The 22,200-nt window shown below is 43.9% G+C and overlaps 1 protein-coding gene across 1 annotated transcript in view; it reads left to right on the forward strand.

Moving 5' to 3' along the window:
• The window catches only part of DAGLA (diacylglycerol lipase alpha), a 49,221-nt gene that overhangs the window by 10,513 nt on the left and 16,508 nt on the right, over window positions 1–22,200 (forward strand). Inside the window, exons 2-6 of the mRNA XM_069739756.1 lie at window positions 14,809–14,946; window positions 16,601–16,812; window positions 16,900–17,001; window positions 17,940–18,078; window positions 18,167–18,254. Of these exons, the coding sequence (XP_069595857.1) occupies window positions 14,852–14,946; window positions 16,601–16,812; window positions 16,900–17,001; window positions 17,940–18,078; window positions 18,167–18,254 (636 nt within the window). The 5' untranslated portion in view covers window positions 14,809–14,851. The remainder of the gene's footprint in view (window positions 1–14,808; window positions 14,947–16,600; window positions 16,813–16,899; window positions 17,002–17,939; window positions 18,079–18,166; window positions 18,255–22,200) is intronic.

Below are 22,200 nucleotides of genomic sequence, written 5' to 3' on the forward strand. Positions count from 1 at the left end.
TGTTCAAAAATATAAAGGGAACACTACAATACCACCTCCTAGATATCACTGAATGAAATGGTCCAGTTGGAAATCTTTATTCGTTACATAGTGGAATGCATTGAGAACAATAAAACATAAAAATTATCAATGGAAATCAAAATGAATATCCCATTGAGGTCTGGATTTTTAATGATACTTAAAATCAAAGTGGGAAATCAAATTACAGGCTGATCCAACTTCAGTGGAAATGCCTGCAGAAAAGGATATGGTGCTCAGTAGTGTGTGTGGCCTCCATGTGCCTGTATGTCCTTCCTACAACTCCTGGGCATGCTCCTTATGAGGTGGCGGATGGTCTCCTGAGGGATCTCCTCCCAGACTTGGATTAAAACATCCGCCAACTCCTGTACGATCTGTGGTGCAACGTGGCATTGGTGGATGTAGCGAGGCATGATGTCCCAGATGTGCTTGATAGCATTCAGGTCTGGTGAATGGGCGGGCCAGTCCATAGCATCAATGCCTTCATCTTGCAGGAACTGCTGACACACTCCAGCCACATGAGGTCTGTCATTTTCATGCATCAGAAGGAACCCAGGGCCAACTGCACCAGCATATGGTCTAACAATGGGTCTGAGGATCTCATCCCGGTACCTAATGGCAGTCAGGCTACCTCTGGTGAGCACAAGGAGGGCTGTGCAGCCCTCCAAAGAAATGCCACCCCACACCATTACTGACAGACTACCAAACCGGTCATGCTGAAGGATGCTGCAGGCAGCAGAACGTTCTCCACAGTGCCTCCAGACTCTGTCACATGTGCTCAGCGTTAACCTGCTCTCATCCGTGAAGAGCACAGGGCGCCAATGTCGTATCTGCCAGTCTTGGTGTTCTTTGGCAAATGCCAATCGCACTGCACAGTGTTGGGCTGTAAGCCCAACACCCACTTGTGGACATCGGGCCCTCATGGAATCTGTTTCTGACCATTTGAGCAGATATGCATGTTAGTGGCCTGCTAGAGGTCAGTTTGCAGGGCTCTGGCACTGCTCCTCCTGTTCCTCCTTGTACAAAGGAGGAGATAGCATTCCTGTTGCTGGGTTGTTGCCCTCCTATAGCACCCTCCATATCTCCTGGTGCACTGGCCTGTCTCCTGGTATCTGCTTCATGGTCTGGACACTGTGCTGATAGACAGCTACCCTTCTTGCCCCAGCTCACATTGATGTGCCATCTTGGATGTGCTGCCCTACTTGAGCAACTTCTGTGGGTTGTAGACCCTGCCTCATACTACTGTATAGTACCTCTAGCTGTGAGAGCAATGACAAAATGCAAAAGTGATGAGAACAGAGAAATGGTCTGTGGTCAACCCCTGCAGAACCGCTCCTTTTTATAGGGGTTGTCTTGCTAATTACTGAACATTTCTACCTGTTGTCTTCCATTTACACAACAGCAGGAGAAATTCATTCACAATCTGTGTTGCTTCATAACTGGACAGGTTGATTTCACCGAAGTGTGATTGATATGGAGTTACATTGTGTTGTTTCAGTGTTCCCTTTATTTTTTTTTAGCTGTATGTTTGTATGTATATATAATGTAATTTTTTTTTAACCTTTTGTTGCTCTGTGTATGAGGAGTGTTCGCTATCTGTCTCTCACATTTCTCTGTTTCAGCCCTTGGTCATCATAAAAGCCGCCCTGACTAAATATCCTTACAGCATATTGACATTTCTCACTGCATTATAAATATGGAGCCGGATATACGACTGTCAGAGGCTCGCCAGGCTAGACAAAGATGGAACAAGTGGTATTTTAACGCTTTTGCTCTTTTATTTCCCTGAGCGATAGGAAAACTCAGCCATTACTTATCGCTTAATTCCCAGTTTGAAACAATATGGGATTTTTTTATTCTTCCTATAACCTACATAGACTTTTGCATATAGCGAGACCAAAAAAAAGAGATTAAAGGGCTGCTGGGAATTTCCGGCACGGCTTATCTCCTGTATTAAAACATGAATGTATGAGTGCGTTCACACATGGACTTTTGGTCTGAATGTTGTTTGTCTGGTAAACGGACCGCTCACGGACCTATGTTAATCAATATGATAGTTCACATGAACCAACGGTCTGCTTGAAAAACATTGCAGCATCCTACGGTCTTATCCATTTTTTTTTTTTCGGGTGGTGTCTAATTGTCTATATATCTAAGAGGACATTAAAATAAATAAAAACATAATTAAATTAATTACTAACATGGAAAATGGTGTTTGGTCTTTATAGCTTTTTAATTATTCATGTATAAAAGCTGATTCCTTACAGATCACAATGCAGATGGAAGATCATTTATTTTAAATTATATTATATTTTATTTCATTTATTTTAATATATTTTATTTTATTATTGTTTGTTTTTGATACGCTGATGTGAGCTTTATAACTTTAGATGTAGCCAGAATGGTGCGAATTAAAGAATTTCTGGGTCTGATAAAACTGTCAGTCACTAAAATTAGGTGATCCTGGTAGTAAATCTCTGGGTGGTGACATTTATGAGTTTGATGGGTAAGTGTGACAGCAGCGGGGGGCAGAAATTGTTTCTAAAGAGGGTTAAATATTCTCCGATTGATCCTTGTGTTTTTGGGAGATAAGTGGCAGCTGCTTTTCTCCCATATTGAAAAAGCTGTGTTATGGCAGCTACCGTGTTTCCCCGAAAGTAAGACCCTGTCTTACATTAATTTTACCCCAAAAAGTCCCACCCTGTCTTACTTTCGGGGGAGGTCTTACATTAGCCGGAAAAAAAAATGACAATTTTCAAATTCAGTACAGTACTTAACGTTACACCGTTCAACTGGAAAGCAGACAACAAATCAAAGTACGGTAACAGTAACACACTACGGTACGGTACTGTACGGTAATTGCCGTATACCCTCTGCCTGCATACCATAACAGTGCCGTATCCCACTGCACACAGCCCCATACCCCATAACAGTGCCGTATCCCACTGCACACAGCCCCATACCCCATAACAGTGCCGTATCCCACTGCACACAGCCCCATACCCTATACAGTACATGTTTCCCTACTTGGTTTTTAAATGCTGGACGTTTTCCTCTGCGGTGCGGCTGTGGGTGCGGAAGGCCTGTGCTGCAGGGAACGCTGTGCCAATCAGCAGGGAAACAGCGGTGACGTGGGGCTGGGGCGGCCAATTACAGCCCGAGCTGCTGGGCCAATCAGGACTCGAGCTGATTGGCCAATCAGCGCTCGAGCCGGGGGCCGGCGGTGACGTGGGGAGCAGGGGCGGCCAATGAGCTGTTGAGCTGGGCGGATTGCGGGGTTAACACGGCGAGTTAACCCCATGAGCGCTGGACCCGCCCAGCTGCACCTAAGGACACCTCTGGAGCCTGGGGACCCAATGGGGGGACAGCGGCGGCCCAAAGGTAAGGGCCTTACATTTCACAGCGGCCCCCCCAACCCTGCCTTACATTCGGGGGAGGCCTTACATTGGAGGACCCCCCCGAAACCCCCACACTGTCTTACTTTCGGGGGGGGGTCGTACTTTCGGGGAAACAGGGTAGTAAAATGCATTTATGAGACCGATGTAATCATGATGTCCAGATCAGACTAAAAATCTAGAGAGGAAATCTATGGCTGGCTATAAGGGACTATCCGAGAAATGGTTAAACGGCTGTAGAAAGCGAGGGCACGGGGCATTTTGCCTATTTCCACCTGCTAACACCAGGCAAAGATCAAATGGTCAATATTGATTTAAAAGTCAATAGTCCAGACAGAGGAGACGGAGAGCACAGCGCGGGCACATGAGACCGGAGCAGGTACTGCCCTGACACTATGCAGGGAGGAGACAGATATCAGGTCATTTATCAGGGGCTTCCTGGCTGGAAATACATTTCGACAGGATATTGCAGGTACTGAGCAGATTCGTAATCATGAGTACCCTTGTATTCACGCCTGCACTCAAAATCCAGAATATCAAGGATTGACGTAATTAACCCTTGTACTACCCCCCCCATGTCTCACACAGATTGGGGAAGCTAAGGGTTTTTTTGGTTGGAGGGGGTCTACATTATGCAGAGCATCATTCTCTGGGTAAGAAGCGGATAGACCGTGGTCAATAGGGAATTTCTCATCGTGACGAACAAAATAATGCCTCTGCCGCATCAGAAAAAAAAAATCAATTTAGGCTCATTTACCCAAGTCCCTTTTGTAAGGCAAAGAAAATCGGATGACGACTGCCACAGGCTCGCTCTCTAATGTGAGGATCCCCCCACCAGCACCCCATATCTCGGCTATCTGGGCAGAGGCACCCTATAAACTCTGTTTATTCTATTTTGTCTCGTAGATGACCGTGTGTCATGTAATAAAAGCCAGCTTCTTATTCCGACGCCTTTTAAATATGTGGCTTGTGAGCCGAGTACAAAGTTCCAGCGAGCAGGTTATGCAACGGGAACAGTAAACAGGACAGATGCTGCCCGTCCTGGAATAAAGTGATGTTTGTGATTTATTATACTGGCTCCAGCAGTAAGGGGTTCAGTTTCAAGAACTGATTATATTTGGGCTGGATTGTTACCATGGATGTCAGATTGTAGTCTTCTGGTGAACACTAATCTGAAGGGAAACCCTAATTAGTGCAATAGTGGGACTTCTAGTAAAGTCCATCCCTTTAGTGTAAATTACAAGCTTGGATCAGTATTTGAAAAATTATGGGAAATCCAAATGAGTCAGATCCTGCCTGAAAGGGGGTGACTCACACAACCAATCTGTATGTACATCTCGCCTCGAGCCTAATTAAGGCTTCTTTCACACTAGCGTCGGAATCTCCCCGTCGCAATGCGTCGGGGAGAGACTCCGACGCTAGCGTTTGCTGCATTGCACAATGGGTGCAGCGGATGCATTTTTCCGGGGCATCCGCTGCCCCATTGTAAGGTGTGGGGAGGTGGGGGCGGAGTTCCGGCCGCGCATGCGCGGTCGGAAAAAGCGGTCCGTCAGGAGAAAAAAACGTTACATGTAGCGTTTTTTGCTCCCGACGGTCCGCCAAAGCACGACGCATCCGTCGCAAGACGGATGCGAAGTGTGGCAATCCGTCGCAAATGCGTCGTCTATACAAGTCTATGGGGAAAAAACGCATCCTGCAAGCACTTTTGCAGGATGCGTTTTTTCTGCAAAACGACGCATTGTGATGGATTAAAAAAAATGCTAGTGTGAAAGTAGCCTAAGGCCTTGTTCAGACTGTACGTTTGGTAAATGCACTGGGTAACATAGTAACATAGTTAGTAAGGCCGAAAAAAGACATTTGTCCATCCAGTTCAGCCTATATTCCATCATAATAAATCCCCAGATCTACGTCCTTCTACAGAACCTAATAATTGTATGATACAATATTGTTCTGCTCCAGGAAGACATCCAGGCCTCTCTTGAACCCCTCGACTGAGTTCGCCATCACCACCTCCTCAGGCAAGCAATTCCAGATTCTCACTGCCCTAACAGTAAAGAATCCTCTTCTATGTTGGTGGAAAAACCTTCTCTCCTCCAGACGCAAAGAATGCCCCCTTGTACCCGTCACCTTCCTTGGTATAAACAGATCCTCAGCGAGATATTTGTATTGTCCCCTTATATACTTATACATGGTTATTAGATCGCCCCTCAGTCGTCTTTTTTCTAGACTAAATAATCCTAATTTCGCTAATCTATCTGGGTATTGTAGTTCTCCCATCCCCTTTATTAATTTTGTTGCCCTCCTTTGTACTCTCTCTAGTTCCATTATATCCTTCCTGAGCACCGGTGCCCAGAACTGGACACAGTACTCCATGTGCGGTCTAACTAGGGATTTGTACAGAGGCAGTATAATGCTCTCATCATGTGTATCCAGACCTCTTTTAATGCACCCCATGATCCTGTTTGCCTTGGCAGCTGCTGCCTGGCACTGGCTGCTCCAGGTAAGTTTATCATTAACTAGGATCCCCAAGTCCTTCTCCCTGTCAGATTTACCCAGTGGTTTCCAACTTATCCAGATCCAGGTGCGGGGTATATGCTCCTGACACATATACCAAGGGTCAGGTCTACTGTGTGTTTTTTTTTTTTTTGTTTTTTTATTAGAGGGGTGGCCTATGGATGAAGCATGTAGTAGCTCGTCACTTTTACTAGTTAATGCTATTTGTTCAAAAGATACATTGAGAAATCTGGAACTTCAGTGAAATGTATTATAAGGGCTTGTTCAGACATGACGGCTGTACTGTGAAATGTCTGCCTATATTTTGCTGGGTTCAATACCAGTAGAATGAAAGGGATATTTCCTCTACCCGCTAATTTTATTTTCGGGCAAGAAATTGACCTGCTATGCATATTTTAGCAATCCACATGTCAATTTTGCTTGTGCATTTACTGGTATATTTTTTTTGTGGAATTTGATCATAGATATGTAAATAGTAGCTACACTTTTACTGTTGACTTATGAAAATCAATTGTAAAAGTCAAGATAAGGAAATTTAATCATTACTCTGTTCCCCCTACTTTAGTCACTTTTTTGCCTCCTGCATTGATCATTTGCTGTAAAGATAAAAAAAAAAAAAAAAAAAAAAAAAAAGTTCAAATATGTCTACAAATCTGTCTGCAGTGAGAGGTCAAATGACTCCTGCCGCCAATAGAAGTCTTTTGAAAGAGGAAGGAGAGAAGAAGCTGTAGAAAAGCAAAAGCAGGAAGGTACAAGAAGAAGCTGCTGAGGCTTCTTGATGAGTGGAAAATCTGCTAAAATTCAGGATGCGAATCACGTAACAATCAGAATAAATGTTATTCCCCATGTACATGCAGGATGTCTTATTCTAAAGTCACCTGAAATGACAATTTACGTTATAAATCTGCAGAAAAATCCGGTCTTGTGGCGACGTTCCGTTCCATGTGGCCACTACAGCTAATTGGAGGCTGTTGTGGTCTCACGGAGTGAAATATCAGCGCAGGGGGCTGAGATGTGCGGAGTCTTGTATGGAAGATCCACAATCAGAAGTTTCAGACTAACATACAGAAATGAAAAATGATAGATTTGGGGGGCTCTCAAATAAGAAAGCTTACAGATGACAGAAAAGAACCCTCTCTTGTGAAAATTACTAATCTTTATTAAATACCATGTTAAGAAAATCTGTATTAAACCTCACTCTTTACAATGCAAAGAGACAAATAATCATCATTGAGTTGATATTAAAGGGAATCTATCAGTAGAATCAACCCTCCTAAGCTGGCTATAAGGGCACGAAGCTCATAGGAAGCTGAATACAATGACACCTTGATATCTGTGATCCAATGTCTTATTCCAGAGAAATCCACGTTTTTCTTAATATGTAAATGAGCTGTTAAGATCTATGGGCCGGACATAGATCTCCCTGAGAATCTGCCTCCAGAGCTTATTTTAATTGAAAGGTGGCGTTTCCAGTGTGAGCACTATAGATCAGGAGAGCAGACTGTCAGTCATTACATGTCTCACACTGGTAACTCCCGCTTTCATTTACAATAATCTCTGGAGGCAGATTCTCATGGAGATCTATGTCAGGCCCATAGATCTTAACAGCTCATTTACATGTTAGGAAAACATGGATTTCTCCACAATAAGACATTGGATCACAGATATGAAGGCGTTAATGTTATTCTTCTTCCTATGACCTACATGTCCATATAGATGGCTTAGCAAGGTTGATCCTACTGACAGATTCCCTTTTAATTAATAATATCCTAAAGTTTGCATGACCTTCAGTTATTGAAGTGTGTCTTGTCAGTTTAAAAAATCCATGCCTCAAATATCAAAATGTTACAGCATCTGAAATAAAAAAACACTCCAGAAAATAGTGGTATCAACACTCAATTTGTTACTGAAGCTCAAGAGTCAATTCATAATACAGACGCAGAAGAGTATTAGTGCTAAATCTGTGCTCCAGACGAGGCCATATATTACGTGCCACCTACTAATCTATCCATCAGGAACAAATTACTGCCCCTAATATTTCTGAATTGATTCATTACCTATCGCGGCGGTTAGTGCCCTTTGATAATGATATTCGCTCACTGATAACTCTCCCCAAGGTCTCCTAGTAATACAGGTAGGAAACAATCCATAAGACAAGGATGTATATAACTGAAGAGCTCCAGACGTGCGTCCAGCGGGACTGACGAGTGTCCCATTTACTCCGCTCATCAGACGGATGGGTTATTATGGCAGTCTATGATCTGCAGGGATGCTGAAAAGATGATTGCTATGATTTCATGGATTGTTTTTTTTAAACTGTTTTACCATGGATTTATTAGGGGACCTCATCATAGGGGACCACCCTCCTTGAGTGGTAGGAAATCTATTAGGGACTATTAAGGGCCGTCATTTGCTCCCAACGGTTATATTAGGTGGCACATACAGTATAATATTGACGTAGGACTAATGTGCAGATAAGTCTGGTGTTTTATGATTTGACACTTGTTCTGCAGTTTCCCATTGGGATTTGGTACAGATAACCTCTGACATATTTTTGATTATGGATATGTAACATTTTGAGTAGAGAACTGCATCTTTAGACCATCTGGACCATCTGTAACGTTAACTGGGGGAAGAGTTCTTTTCTGTTGTCTGTAAGCCCTGAAATCTCCAGCAGAGGTTACTATTTCGGCACAATTTTGCAGATACTTGCTGTTTTCCTCTATGATGTGTCCACAACAAATTGGCAATGTGTGAATATATGCCATAGAGTCCCATCCATATATTTATATGAAGAGGGAAATATTTGGCTACAAAAACCTCCCCTAAGAGAAATCATCTGAGTGTCACAGTGTCCTTGGTCTTGGCCTTTTGCATTGAGTATCTTGTCATCTCCAAAGCTGTCTTTAGAGAATGTCTATGACCTATAGATGGTTGCATCCATATCTGGCTGTATCCATACGGCAATTGCAGCGTACAGCAACGATGCACTCATGGAGAATTACCTGCCAATCCATACCTCTATTTACCCCCCTGCATAGATGTCGGTGTATAGAGTATACAATATACCAACATTACCAGTCTGATGGATACCAAAACAGCATTCTTTTGGCCTCCGCCTGGTGAATGGAAATCTATAGATATATTTGACTAGAGTTGGTGCAAATTGATTTGCAACACTTTGTTCTATCGGCCACATTGGTAATCTGTGCCCATCGGACAGGAGCCTTGAGAACCACTTCCTACATCACGTCATCTGCGGGGCTTCTTTTGATCAGCTGGCCTGGCCAAACCCATTCTTGTGACAGCACCAGGATGGCTAACAGAAAAAAAAATAACCCATGGATGCTGGATATTGGTGCTCCTTTCTGATGGCCACATATTATTAATGTAGCTGATGGACTGGGTCCTGCAATCAATTTGCACCAACTCTCCACTCTCCCCAACCAGAACAAAAGTAGTTTCTTCACTTCTTTCCCCTAGATAGTGAGTTGTGGTAAAACCAGGGCTCTGGAGTTGGTAAGCCAAACCTCCCACTCCTACTTCTCAATTTCCCTGACCCTAAATCCACAGCACTGGTCACTACTTAGCATGTACATAAAGTGCAGCACATATTCATCTCATCTGTGACCCCCACAACACTGGTCACTACTGAGCATGTACATAAAGTGCAGCACAGATTCATCTCATCTACAACTCTACAGCACTGGTCACTACTGAGCATGTACATAAAGTGCAGCACAGATTCATCTCATCTACAACTCCACAGCACTGGTCACTACTGAGCATGTACATAAAGTGCAGCACAGATTCATCTCATCTGTGACCCCCACAACACTGGTCACTACTGAGCATGTACATAAACTGCAGCACAGATTCCTCTCATCTTTGAACACTGGTCACTACTGAGCATGTACATAAAGTGCAGCACAGATTCCTCTCATCTGTGACCCCACAGCACTGGTCACTACTGAGCATGTACATAAAGTGCAGCACAGATTCATCTCATCTACGACCCCACAGCACTGGTCACTACTGAGCATGTACATAAAGCGCAGCACAGATTCATCTCAACTACGACTCCACAGCACTGGTCACTACTTAGCATGTACATAAAGTGCAGCACAGATTCATCTCATCTGTGACCCCCACAACACTGGTCACTACTGATCATGTACATAAAGTGCAGCACAGATTCCTCTCATCTGTGAACACTGGTCACTACTGAGCATGTACATAAAGTGCAGCACAGATTCATCTCATCTACAACTCCACAGCCCTGCCTCACTACTGAGCATGTAAACTACTGTTCAAAAGTTTAGGGTCACCCAGACAATTTTGTGTTTTTTATGAAAACTCACACTTTTATTAATCAAATGAGTTGCCAAATGAATTGAAAATCTAGTCCAGACACTGACAAGGTTTGAAAAAAAAGATTTTTATTTGAAATAATAATTTTCTCCTTCAAACTTTGCTTTCATCAAAGAATGCTCCCTTTGCAGCAATTACAGCATTGCAGACCTTTGGCATTCTAGCAGTTAATTTGCTGAGGTAATCTGGAGAAATTTCACCCCATGCTTCCAGAAGCTCCTCCGACAAGTTGGTTTGGCTTGATGGGCACTTTTTGTGTACCATACGGTCAAGCTGCTCCCACAACAGCTCAATAGGGTTGAGATCTGGTGACTGCACTGGCCACTCCATTACAGATAGAAACCTAGCTGCCTGCTTCTTCCCTAAATAGTTCTTGCATAATTCGGAGGTGTGTTTTGGGTCATTGTCCTGTTGTAGGATGAAATTGGCTCCAATCAAGCGCTGTCCACAGGGTATGGCATGGCGTTGCAAAATGGAGTAACAGCCTTCCTTATCCAAAATCCCTCTTACCTTAATCTCCCACTTTACCAGCACCAAAGCAACCCCATACCATCACATTACCTCCACCATGCTTGACAGATTGTGTCAGGCACTCTTCCAGCATCTTTTCAGTTGTTCTTCTGTGTGATCCAAACACCTCAAACTTGGATTCCTCTGTCCATAACACTTTTTCCAATCTTCCTCTGTCCAATGTCTGTGCTCTTTTGCCCATATTAATCTTTTCCTTTTATTAGCCAGTCTCAGATATGGCTTTTTCTTTGCCACTTTGCCCTGAAGGCCAGCATCCCGGAGTCGCCTCCTCACTGTAGATGTTGACACTGGTGTTTTGCGTGTACTATTTAATGAAGCTGCCAGTTGAGGACCTGCGAAGCGTCGATTTCTCAAACTACAGACTCTAGTGTACTTGTCTTGTGGCTCCGTTGTGCAGCGGGGCCTCCCACTTCTCTTTCTACTCTGGGTAGAGCCTGTTCGTCCTCTTCTCTGAAGGGAGCAGTACACACTGTTGTAGGAAATCTTCAGTTTCTTGGCAATTTCTCACATGGAATAGCCTTCATTTCTAAGAACAAGAATAGCTCAAAGAAAGTTCGGGTTTATAGGTTCTCTAATCAGCCAAACTGTTTTCAGTTGTGTTAACATACTTGCACAAGGGTTTTTTTGGGGTATTCTAACCATCCATTAGCCTTCTTACACAGTTAGCAAAGGCAAAGCACCATAAGAACACTGGAGTGATGGTTGTTGGAAATGGGCCTCTATACACCTATGAAGATATTGCATTACAAACCAGACGTTTGCAGCTAGAATAGTCATTTACCATATTAACAATGTATAGAGTGTATTTCTGAATAATTTAATGTTAGCTTCATTGGAAAAAAAACTGTGATTTTTTTCTTTAAAAAATAAGGACATTTCTAAGTGACCCTAAACTTTTGAACAGTAGTGTACATAATGTGCAGCACATATTCATCTCATCTACGACTCCACAGCACTGTCTCACTACTGAGCATGTGCATAAAACGCAGCACAGATTCATCTCATTTAAAAGCTTAGATCAGGAACAGAACATACGTTTTATAAAATTCCCAAATTATTCTGAAAACAGTTACAGCACATCCTGCACTGTACTACTGAACCCAATTAATCATATACTAGCTGAAGAGCCCGGCGTTGCCTGGGCATAGTAAATATCTGTGGTTAGTTATAGCACCTCACTTCTCTTATTATCCCATCACGCCTCTCATTTAGCACCTCACTTCTCTCATTTTCTCCCTCACACCTCTTATTTTCCCCCTCCTCTCATTCCCCCCTAACACTTGTCATTTCGACCTCACATCTGTCATTTTCCGATCACTCCACTATTTTCCCTCATTCCTCTCATTTTGCACTCACACCTTTTCATTTTCACCTCACGCCTCTCATTTTCCCCTCGGTATATACATGTTTGTCATCTCCCTTATATATAGTATAGACCTGTATGTCATCTCCCCTGTATATAGTATATACCCGCTGTATGTCATCTCCTCCTGTATATTGCATATACTGATGTGTCAACTCCTCCTGTATATAGTATATACCTGTATGTCATCTCTTCTGTATATAGTATATACCTGTATGTCATCTCCTATATATAGTATATACCTGTATGTCATCTCCTATATATAGTATATACCTGTATGCCATCTCCCCTGTATATAGTATGTACCTGTATGTCATCTCCTCCTGTATATAGTATATACCTGTAAGTCATCTCCTGTATATACCCGTAAGTCATCTCCTCCTGTATATAGTATATACCCGTAAGTCATCTCCTGTATATAATGTATATACCTGTGTCATCTCCTCTGTATATAGTATGTACCTGTGTGTCATCTCCTGTATATAGTATATATCTGTGTGTCATCTCCTCCTGTATAAGACCTCGTTCACACGTTATTTGCTCAGTATTTTTACCTCAGTATTTGTAAGCTAAATTGGCAGCCTGATAAATCCCCAGCCAACAGGAAGCCCTCCCCCCTGGCAGTATATATTAGCTCACACATACACATAATAGACAGGTCATGTGACTGATAGCTGCCGTATTTCCTATATGGTACATTTGTTGCTCTTGTAGTTTGTCTGCTTATTAATCAGATTTTTATTTTTGAAGGATAATACCAGACGTATGTGTTTTTTAGGGCGAGTTTCATGTGTCAAGTTGTGTGTGTTGAGTTTTGTGTGGTGACATGCGTGTAGCAACTTTTTGTGTGTCGACGAGTTGCATATGAGAGGTTAGTGTAGCAAGTTGTGTGCAGCAAGTTTTGCGCATGGCGAGTTTTGCGCATGGCGAGTTTTATGTGTGGTGCGTTTTGAGTAGGTGCAAGTTTTGTGTGAGGCAACTTTTGCATGTGTTGCAACTTTTGTGCATGTGGCAATTTTTCCACGTGTGCGAGTTTTCCATGAGGTGAGTTTTGCACGTGTGGCGAGTTTTGCGTGAGCCTAGTTTTGCACGTGGTAAATTTTGCGCATGGCGAGTTTTGAGTGGCGACTTTTGTGTTTTGACTTTTATGTGGCGAGGTTGGTGTATGTGTGGTGAAATGTGTGCTGAGGGTGGTATATGTGTTCATGCACGTGGTAGTGTGTGGCGCATTTTGTGTGTGTGTTCATATCCCTGTGCGTGGTGAGTATCCCATGTCGGGGCCCCACCTTAGCAACGGTACGGTATATACTCTTTGGCGCCATCACTCTCATTCTTTAAGTCCCCCTTGTTCACATCTGGCAGCTGTCAATTTGCCTCCAACACTTTTCCTTTCACTTTTTCCCCCATTATGTAGATAGGGGCAAAATTGTTTGGTGAATTGGAACGTGCGGGTTTAAATTTTGCCTCACAACATAGCCTATGACGCTCTTGGGGTCCAGACGTGTGACTGTGCAAAATTTTGTGGCTGTAGCTGCGACGGTGCAGATGCCAATCCTGGACACACACACACACACATACACACACACATGCACACACACACACACACACACACACACACACACACACACACACACACACACACACACACACACACACACACACACACTTTTAGGAGTTGTTCCATTTTATACCTACTCCGACTCCACCAAAATAGACACTGATTCTGACTCCACAGCCCTGGGTAAAACTGGCGGCAGCCTTCCCCAAATTAAGGGACATGTGAGCAGAAGACCATTCTGGTAGCACATCTAAGGATGCAGCTTCTTATCTGTATAAGGAAGTGGGACACCACAGCGCTGTAGTGGCTTCTGGTCGAGGTTAGAGATACTATGATAAGCTCTGTGGTGAACAGATAAGATCAAGACATGAAAATCATTAAGACAAATGGTAGAGAGAAAAAAAAAAAGGATTAATACATGGGGCTGAAGCCCAGCAGGTGGATGTGAGACTCGAGCCCTTGGGCAACAGGTGCTTCGACTTTACAAATAAGCCGAGGAGGGGATAGGAATGGATGATGGTGGGCGCTGATGTGAGTAGGAACAGAGGCCGCTTGTTATCCAGAGGACTTCACTGCACATTCACCATTGTTCTAGGCATGGCCTGGGGCGGCAGACGAAGCCAGAGCCCAATACTTTCATTAGAATCTAAATGTATAGTCATATAAGGTTATGAAAGGCCGGATTGTAAGCTCTGCGGAGAATATGGTCGTTTTTTCGTGGTGATGTAATGTCTAATAGTAATGCAGTCCTGTAATATTCTACTTGCATATCTGCTAGGCTCACAGGGAAGGTAAACGTGTCTCCTCTAACACTACGTGGACGATCTCATTGGTTAGATCTTTACATCGGCTCATATCCTGATATGTGTAGTGTGCAATATTATAGGAGGAGGGACTTCCATTTGGGGCTCTAGGACTCCCTGCCAGCAACCCCTGTAGAGTTCCCCATGGTAGCCATAATGGTTGCCCCCTAGCTTGTATATTTTTGTATATTCAATAACATTGTAATTGCGATATTGCTTCCATTTACCATAGAGCTTTTTGTCCCTTTCCTACAGATGGTAAAGGCAGGCCGCGGTGACATAGTGTTTGCTGCTCACCATGCCGGGGATTGTGGTGTTTCGCCGGCGCTGGTCTGTGGGCAGCGATGATTTGGTATTACCGGGAATCTTCCTCTTTGTATTGCACAGCACGTGGTGAGTAAGAAGGTTTATCACATAACCCTGATAATCTGTAGTTCTCTGGAGACAAGCCTGTTAATCTTTAGGCCGGAGAACGGATTGTGTAAAGTGACAGAGCTTTTCTCCTAAGCAGATAAGTCTACAGAAGATCACTAAACTGGAGCCAGCCGTGGGTAGAGAGATCTGTCCACGATATGATGACAGTACAAAAAGATATTTCTCATGATCAATCATTTTATCGTGGGAAATACTTGCATTGCCAGAAATGTTTATTCCCTGAACGATAATTTATTAAAGGCTATAATTGTATTGCTTAAATTAAATATATACGATACGAAAAAAGGAAAACAGCACACAAAAAAAATAATAGAAAAAATGGGCTTTAATGCCTGGACGGCATGGCAACGTTTCGGATTTCCAATCCTTTTTTTAAATTAAATATAGATTTTTTTTTTTTTTTTTTGTTCAATAATTTGGCTTCTACAGCTTGCACGTATTAAAGTACATTATGAACTGCTCAAAGCTGTTCAGTGTCAATCCCAACAGCTTGACTCGCTGATGGCTCGGTCTAATCTCTATTCGGATCGGATTTAATTACAATTAAGCTTAGGGTGAGGTTCAGAATAAAAGAAGATAGGCTGGAGACTGAGCTTATAAGTAGCCAGGTATTGGGATTGACACCGCAATGTATTGTAATATATGCAAGCTTTAGTCTGCATTCACACGTCGCGGTCATGCTGCAGCTTTTAAACACAGCAGCCCTGTGTCTCCGCCGCGGTTTGTGCAGGGAAACAGTAAATCACTTAATCTTGCCGGGAAACGGCTATTTCACCTGCAAAACCCTCGTCCATTATGAATGGCCACTCTGCGTGTGAACGCAACCTGAGAAGCGAAGCTATAGAGGTTGTTATGAAAACCAATTACAGAGATGGTTTTTCACATGATTCATTAAAAGGAAGTAAAACATAAAAGGGTTGTAGCCTTTAAAGGAATTGTAAAACTTAAAAAATGTTCTGTGTTGTATCCACTGTTTAGTTGTTGGGGGTCTGGGTTCTGAGACCCCCAATATTCGATCAAAAAAAGGGCAGATACGCTGAAAGACTCTTCAGCGGAAGCAATAGAAAGTCTGTACACTTCTCTGCCTGCTCTCCGAGGATTAGCCCGAGTGCTTGTATCTTTTCGTTTTAGCAGTGGTTGAGGGTCTCAGGACAAGGACCTCCATCGACCAAAGCTACTATTCGGTGGCTAAAACTGACCAAAGCTGTTTTAAAAGTATCTCTGTGCGCGCCCCAATGACTGATGTCTAGTGGCTCCCGTTCATTTTCTCGAAACAGTCGAACTTTAAGTAGGGAGGCCGGGCAGCATTGTGACGCCATTTACCTGTAGATTATCCCGATATCTGCAGGTTCGTAGCATTTATCGAGGTGACAGGTTTCCTTTAGGCCACGTGCACATGAATCCGTATTTGATCAGTATTACATCAGTATTTGTAAGGAAAAATCAGGTGGAAAAGTATAATAGATTAGAAACAAGTCACCACTTCTGTATTTATCACCCACTCCTGGTTTTGGCTTCCAAATACTGGTGTGAAATGCTGAACTTGTGAAAGTGGCCTTAAGCAGAGGTCATACGTTGTGGCATTTTAATATACTACTATTGTCTCTCACAGGTTTGTTATCCTATCTGTGGTTCTCTTTGGACTGACCTATAACCCGAATGAGACATGTTCCCTGAATCTGGTGGATCACGGCCGCGGGTATCTGGGCATTTTGCTGAGCTGTATGATTGCAGAGGTGGCCATCATCTGGTTGAGCATGAGAGGGGGAATCCTGTACACAGAGCCTAGAGACTCCATGCAGTATGTTCTATACGTCCGGCTTGGTGAGTAAGAGTTACCAGCAACATTTCTCTTGGTATGTATGCGTAATGTGCAAATAATAATTTTTCCATGGTCTGCCATCCTTGTAGCCATTCTGGTGATCGAGTTTATTTATGCAATCGTGGGTATTGTCTGGCTCGCTCAGTATTACACATCCTGCAATGATGTCACTGCGAAGAACGTTACGCTGGGTAAGTGGAGGCAAAGCCTTTAACCCTGTAAGTAGTAAACCTATCTTGGCGTTCCGGTCTGCAAATATTTACCATATTTTTTTTTTTATTCAGCAACATTAATTTCCAGTTGATAAGGCCTCATTTAGGGCTTGATCTTGCAGGAGGACTTGTATTGTTTGGTTTTTATTTATTTTGATAGAGCCTGTTTTTAACTTGTTCTTTTTTCTAAAAGGTTTTTAACGTTTATTTGAACCATTTATGTAGTCCTATTAGGGAATTCCACAAAGTGATCTGATAGCTGATGCTTTTGATGTCATTTTTATACCAGAGCAGTATCGTCGATCAGTATTGAAGCGCATACAGACGTCAGAGATCGGACCACCGATTTACTGCAGGTCTTTCGATTCGAGCATGATGGTCTCCTAGAAATATATGAAGTCGTCATGATCAAGTCTGAACAGCCGCTGCCAGGCCGTGCATTGCGGTCCGATCTCTGACTGATTTACATCTATGTCTGAATGCGCCTTTAAACTGTGAAACTACCTTTTAGGCCCTGGAAGCCTAGCTCTGTCATTGCCGGACTCCCATAGAGATCCCTTGGTGATCCCAACCAATGCATGACGTACATCAGGGAGCCATAAATGGGGTGGCCATATGACGGGGCCACACACAGCATGGTTGACGTGATGACACAGGGAAGTTTGTCTTGTGCCGAGCACAAGCTGAAAGTGGATCCACTGGGACAGGTGGCATTGTCTTCAGTTTTGGGGCCCTTTTCTATTAAACATTTAGGGAGAATTATTTTTTTCCAACTGGACATCCCAATGAATAGGTCACATGGGCACAACATGAAGAGTTTCTGAATGTAAAAGTGTGCATACCTGGAGACCTAACGCTCACCTATGAATGACTATTGTATTGCACTGATCCTTTCCTGTTCTTTGACCCCTGTACAGGGATGGTTGTCTGTAACTGGGTGGTCATACTCAGTGTCTGCATTACGGTTCTCTGTGTGTTTGACCCAACTGGAAGAACTTTTGTGAAGCTGCGTGCAACCAAAAGAAGACAAAGAAATCTGCGCACTTACAACTTGCGGTATAGGAACTTTCCTTCTTTCCCTTTTTCTAGCCCTCTGATGTTTTGTATTTCTCAGATTCACCCTCTCCTTTTTTCATGGTTGTAGACACCGCCTAGAGGAAGGTCAGGCCAGCAGTTGGACTCGTCGTCTGAAAGTGTTTCTATGCTGCACTCGCACAAAGGACTCTCAGTCTGTAAGTAAACGCAATGACCTCTCTTTAATTCCCCCGTCTGACAATCGGCACAAGGATGCCTGACTAATAAATTCAGCTGGTTGTAAGATATTTCATGGATTATCCATCAATGGGAATCTTACTGTCTGTATAACTTTCACTATGCATCTATGCCCCCCCCCTCCCATCTCCCAGCCTTCAGGTTTGTGCAGATGATCGTTGTTTTGGTTCGAGGGCGATGTAGCAAAATATTGGATTGCACTCGGACCAATCGTATTCTATGGGTTCGTGCACAAGTCCAATTTTTTATTTTTTCCTTAAGATAGAGTGTGTCTGATTTTAAAAATCACAGCATACACGATAAACATCTGATTTTCGGATCGCACTCAGCCATGCAAGTCAATGAGTCAGTGGAAAGCAACAAGCTGCACTCTGATAACTTTTTTGTTCCATCCTCTTCGCATCGGAGTGTGGTCGGCCTGATTGTCTCGTATGACAGAAAATACAATGGTGTGACCCTAGCCTTACAGGCAGAGGCATAGCTAGGGTTTTGGTTTCGGGGGCAAGGGGGCGAAGCTTCTGAGTGGGCCCGTAACCAGGTAACCTTGATTACAACTGGGTGACGCACCTTAATAGTGGAGGAGAACCTCAGCAGATGACCGCGCTGTTACTGAAGATAATCTCTATATAAAGACCAACATGGATATTACCGCCATATGGTCAGTGGTAGATACCAGCCCTACAGAACATGTAAGAGATCACAGCACAGTTACAGATAATGACTAGTGATGAGCGAGTGTACTCATTGCTCGGGTTTTTGTGAGCACGCTCGGGTGGTCTCCGAGTATTTGTTAGTGTTCGGAGATTTATTTTTCATCACGGCAGCTGAATGATTTACAGCTATTAGCCAGGCTGAGTACATGTGGGGATTGCCTGGTTGCTAGGGAATCCCCACATGTAATCAAGCTGGCTAATAGCTGTAAATCATGCTGCTGAGGTGATATAAACTTAATCTCCGAGCAGTCCTAAAAACTCGGAGACCACTCGAGCGTGATCGTGAAAACTGGAGCAACGAGTACACTCGCTCATCACTAATAGTGACTTACCACTGATGTTCTTTCTGATGGAATCGTTCATTTTTCCCATCTTTTCCATCTGGCCCAGAGCGACATGACAACTTCTTCCAGCCACGACTCGGCTGCAGAGAATACAACAAAGACACATTTCACTTCTCATATTCCAGCCCCATCACCATCTATTCTCAACCTGCACAAACTCCTTATCCAGCTGATATCCCAATGCTGAGCCGCTGCTGCCGTATGTGTCCCTATTACTGCCCCTGATACCCCAATACTGAGCCGCTGCTGCCGTATGTGTCCCTATTACTACACCTGCTGTGTGGTTCTCTGTGCCTTCTAAATTCTAAAGCAACCCTCTAGAATATAGTAATGCCGGGTGCAAGTGCTCTAGAAAACAGTGCCAATATTTTGCCTCCTAGAAAGCAATAATGTCCTGTGTGTGCCCCTTTGATAGTAACAGTAACCATAGTTCCCCTATAACAATAAGTGCTCACTTTACATTTAATAATGTCCCGATTCCTCCCTGTACAGCTTCCCTATACACAGTATGATGCTCTCTTATACACTGTATAATGCCCCTCACTGTATAGTACCACTCACACAGTATACTGACTCCTTAGTAGCCTCCAAACTGTGATGGCTCCAACACAGTATGATGGCCCCCTCACTGTAATCTCCACACTGTATGATGGCCCCCTAGATAGCCTCCATATAGCATAATGCACCATAGTCCTAAATGTAGTATAATGCACTCCCCATAGGCCTACTATATATTGTATAATGCAACCCCCTTAGGCAGACTATGGCACAAGGCAGCCCCCATAGGCAAACTATATACTGTATAATGCATCCCCCGTAGGCAGACTCTATTGCACAAGAAAGCACCCATAGGCAGATTCTGTATTATCAAGCAGCACCCCCATAGGCAGACCCTGTAGTATAAGGCAGCACCACTATAGGCAGACCCTGTAGTATAATACAGCACCCTCATAGGCAGACCCTGTAGCATAAGGCAGCACCACTATAGGCAGACCATGTAGTATAAGGCAGAACCCCCATAGGTAGATCCTGTAGTAAAAGGCAGCACCCCCATAGGCAAACCCTGTAATATAAGGCAGCACCCCCATAGGCAGATCCTGTAGTATAAGGCAGCACCCCTATAGGCAGACCCTGTAGCATAAAGCAGCACCACTATAGGCAGACCATGTAGTATAAGGCAGCACCCCCATAGGCAGACCCTGTAATATAAGGCAGCACCCCCATAGGCAGATCCTGTAGTATAAGACAGCACCCCATAGGCAGACCCTGTAGTATAAGGCAGCACCCCTATAGGCAGACCCTGTAGTATAAGGCAGCACCCCATAAGCAGACCCTGTAATATAAGGCAGCACCCCTATAGGCAGACCCTGTAATATAAGGCAGCACCCCTATAGGGAGACTCTGTAATATAAGGCAGCACCCCATAAGCAGACCCTGTAATATAAGGCAGCACCCCTATAGGCAGACCCTGTAATATAAGGCAGCAACCCTATAGGGAGACTCTGTAATATAAGGCAGCACCCCATAAGCAGACCCTGTAATATAAGGCAGCACCCCTATAGGCAGACCCTGTAGTGTAGTATAAGGCAGCACCCCTATAGGCAGACCCTGTAGTGTAGTATAAGGCACACCCCTATAGGCAGATGCTGTAATATAAGGCAGCACCTCCATAGCCAGACCCTGTAGTATAAGGCAGCATCCGTAAAAAATAAATAAATACCTCTCTTCCTCCACAGCTCTGAGTGCCCGCTCATCTCCTGACAGCAGGCGCCAGCTAGTGACGTCATCGCGACCCCCTGTCCGTGTCTGCGTCGGTGACGTCAGACGCTGAAAAGGGGGATGATGGGAGAAGGAGCGTAGCGCTCCTTCTCCCATCAATGTGATCAGCTGTATTGGCTAAATGCTGATACAGCTGACCTTGCAATGACGGGCAGGGGGCCCACTGCTGGCACCGGGCCACCCCGCATGCTCAGGGGCCCCATGGTGGCCGGACGGCGGAGCAGGGAGATCGATTCTCCCTGCTCTGCCGCAGAATGTAACTGTGGTGATACAGTTACAGTTGTGTAGCTCCGGGTGGGCCCCCTCAGAGCGCGGGGCCCTGCCCCCCCGGTAGCTACTCTACTGCTTACAGGTAATTACTGTACAATATATATATATATGTATATATATATATTGGCATGGGACCGACGGTTGATGCTAAAAGTTGTGATTCTTTTCAGTGAATCGGCCATATTTTGAGTCAACCAGATGACCCCTTTAAATGCAACTGGGAATGTTGATGGGACTTTTTTCCTTTCCTCCTCTGTGTTAGTGGGGATCCCAGATATCGAAGCCCCACCTTCTGATTCTAATATGACATATCTTGGTGATATGCTGAAACATAAAATTTGGCTACAAACCAGTCCATTGTTTGGTCTTTTTTTTTATACTGTTTTGCATTGTACCTTTACGTGGTGAGACCTAGGCTTCATGCTTGGGTGGTGATTATTTATGCCCATGGACAGACATGCTCCTCTGATTGCATATCGCTGTCATTTGTCAGGACCTGCGGTATTACTATCATTAGTCGGTGCAGAGAGCTATTTCCAGGGACCGTGGTTTGTCGTGGTCGTAGCTCAGGTCAGACATTAGCGCTGCTGATGGAGCTGAGATGTGAATGAAATGCTGGACGTGGTTATTTCTTGTAATCTGTTACAGCTTCATTTCTAATACAATTAGAGGAGCTTAGGAAGCATTACTGCCATAATTAACCCTTCTATAGCCCTCCAGGGAGCTTGCTCCGTCCTCCCACCTCTTCTCTACACGCGTAGATGCAGAAAGCTGTATAGAGCTGAGATTCGTTCTATATC

Source organism: Ranitomeya imitator, chromosome 9 (genome assembly GCF_032444005.1).
Source record: "Ranitomeya imitator isolate aRanImi1 chromosome 9, aRanImi1.pri, whole genome shotgun sequence".
Taxonomy (NCBI): domain Eukaryota; kingdom Metazoa; phylum Chordata; class Amphibia; order Anura; family Dendrobatidae; genus Ranitomeya; species Ranitomeya imitator.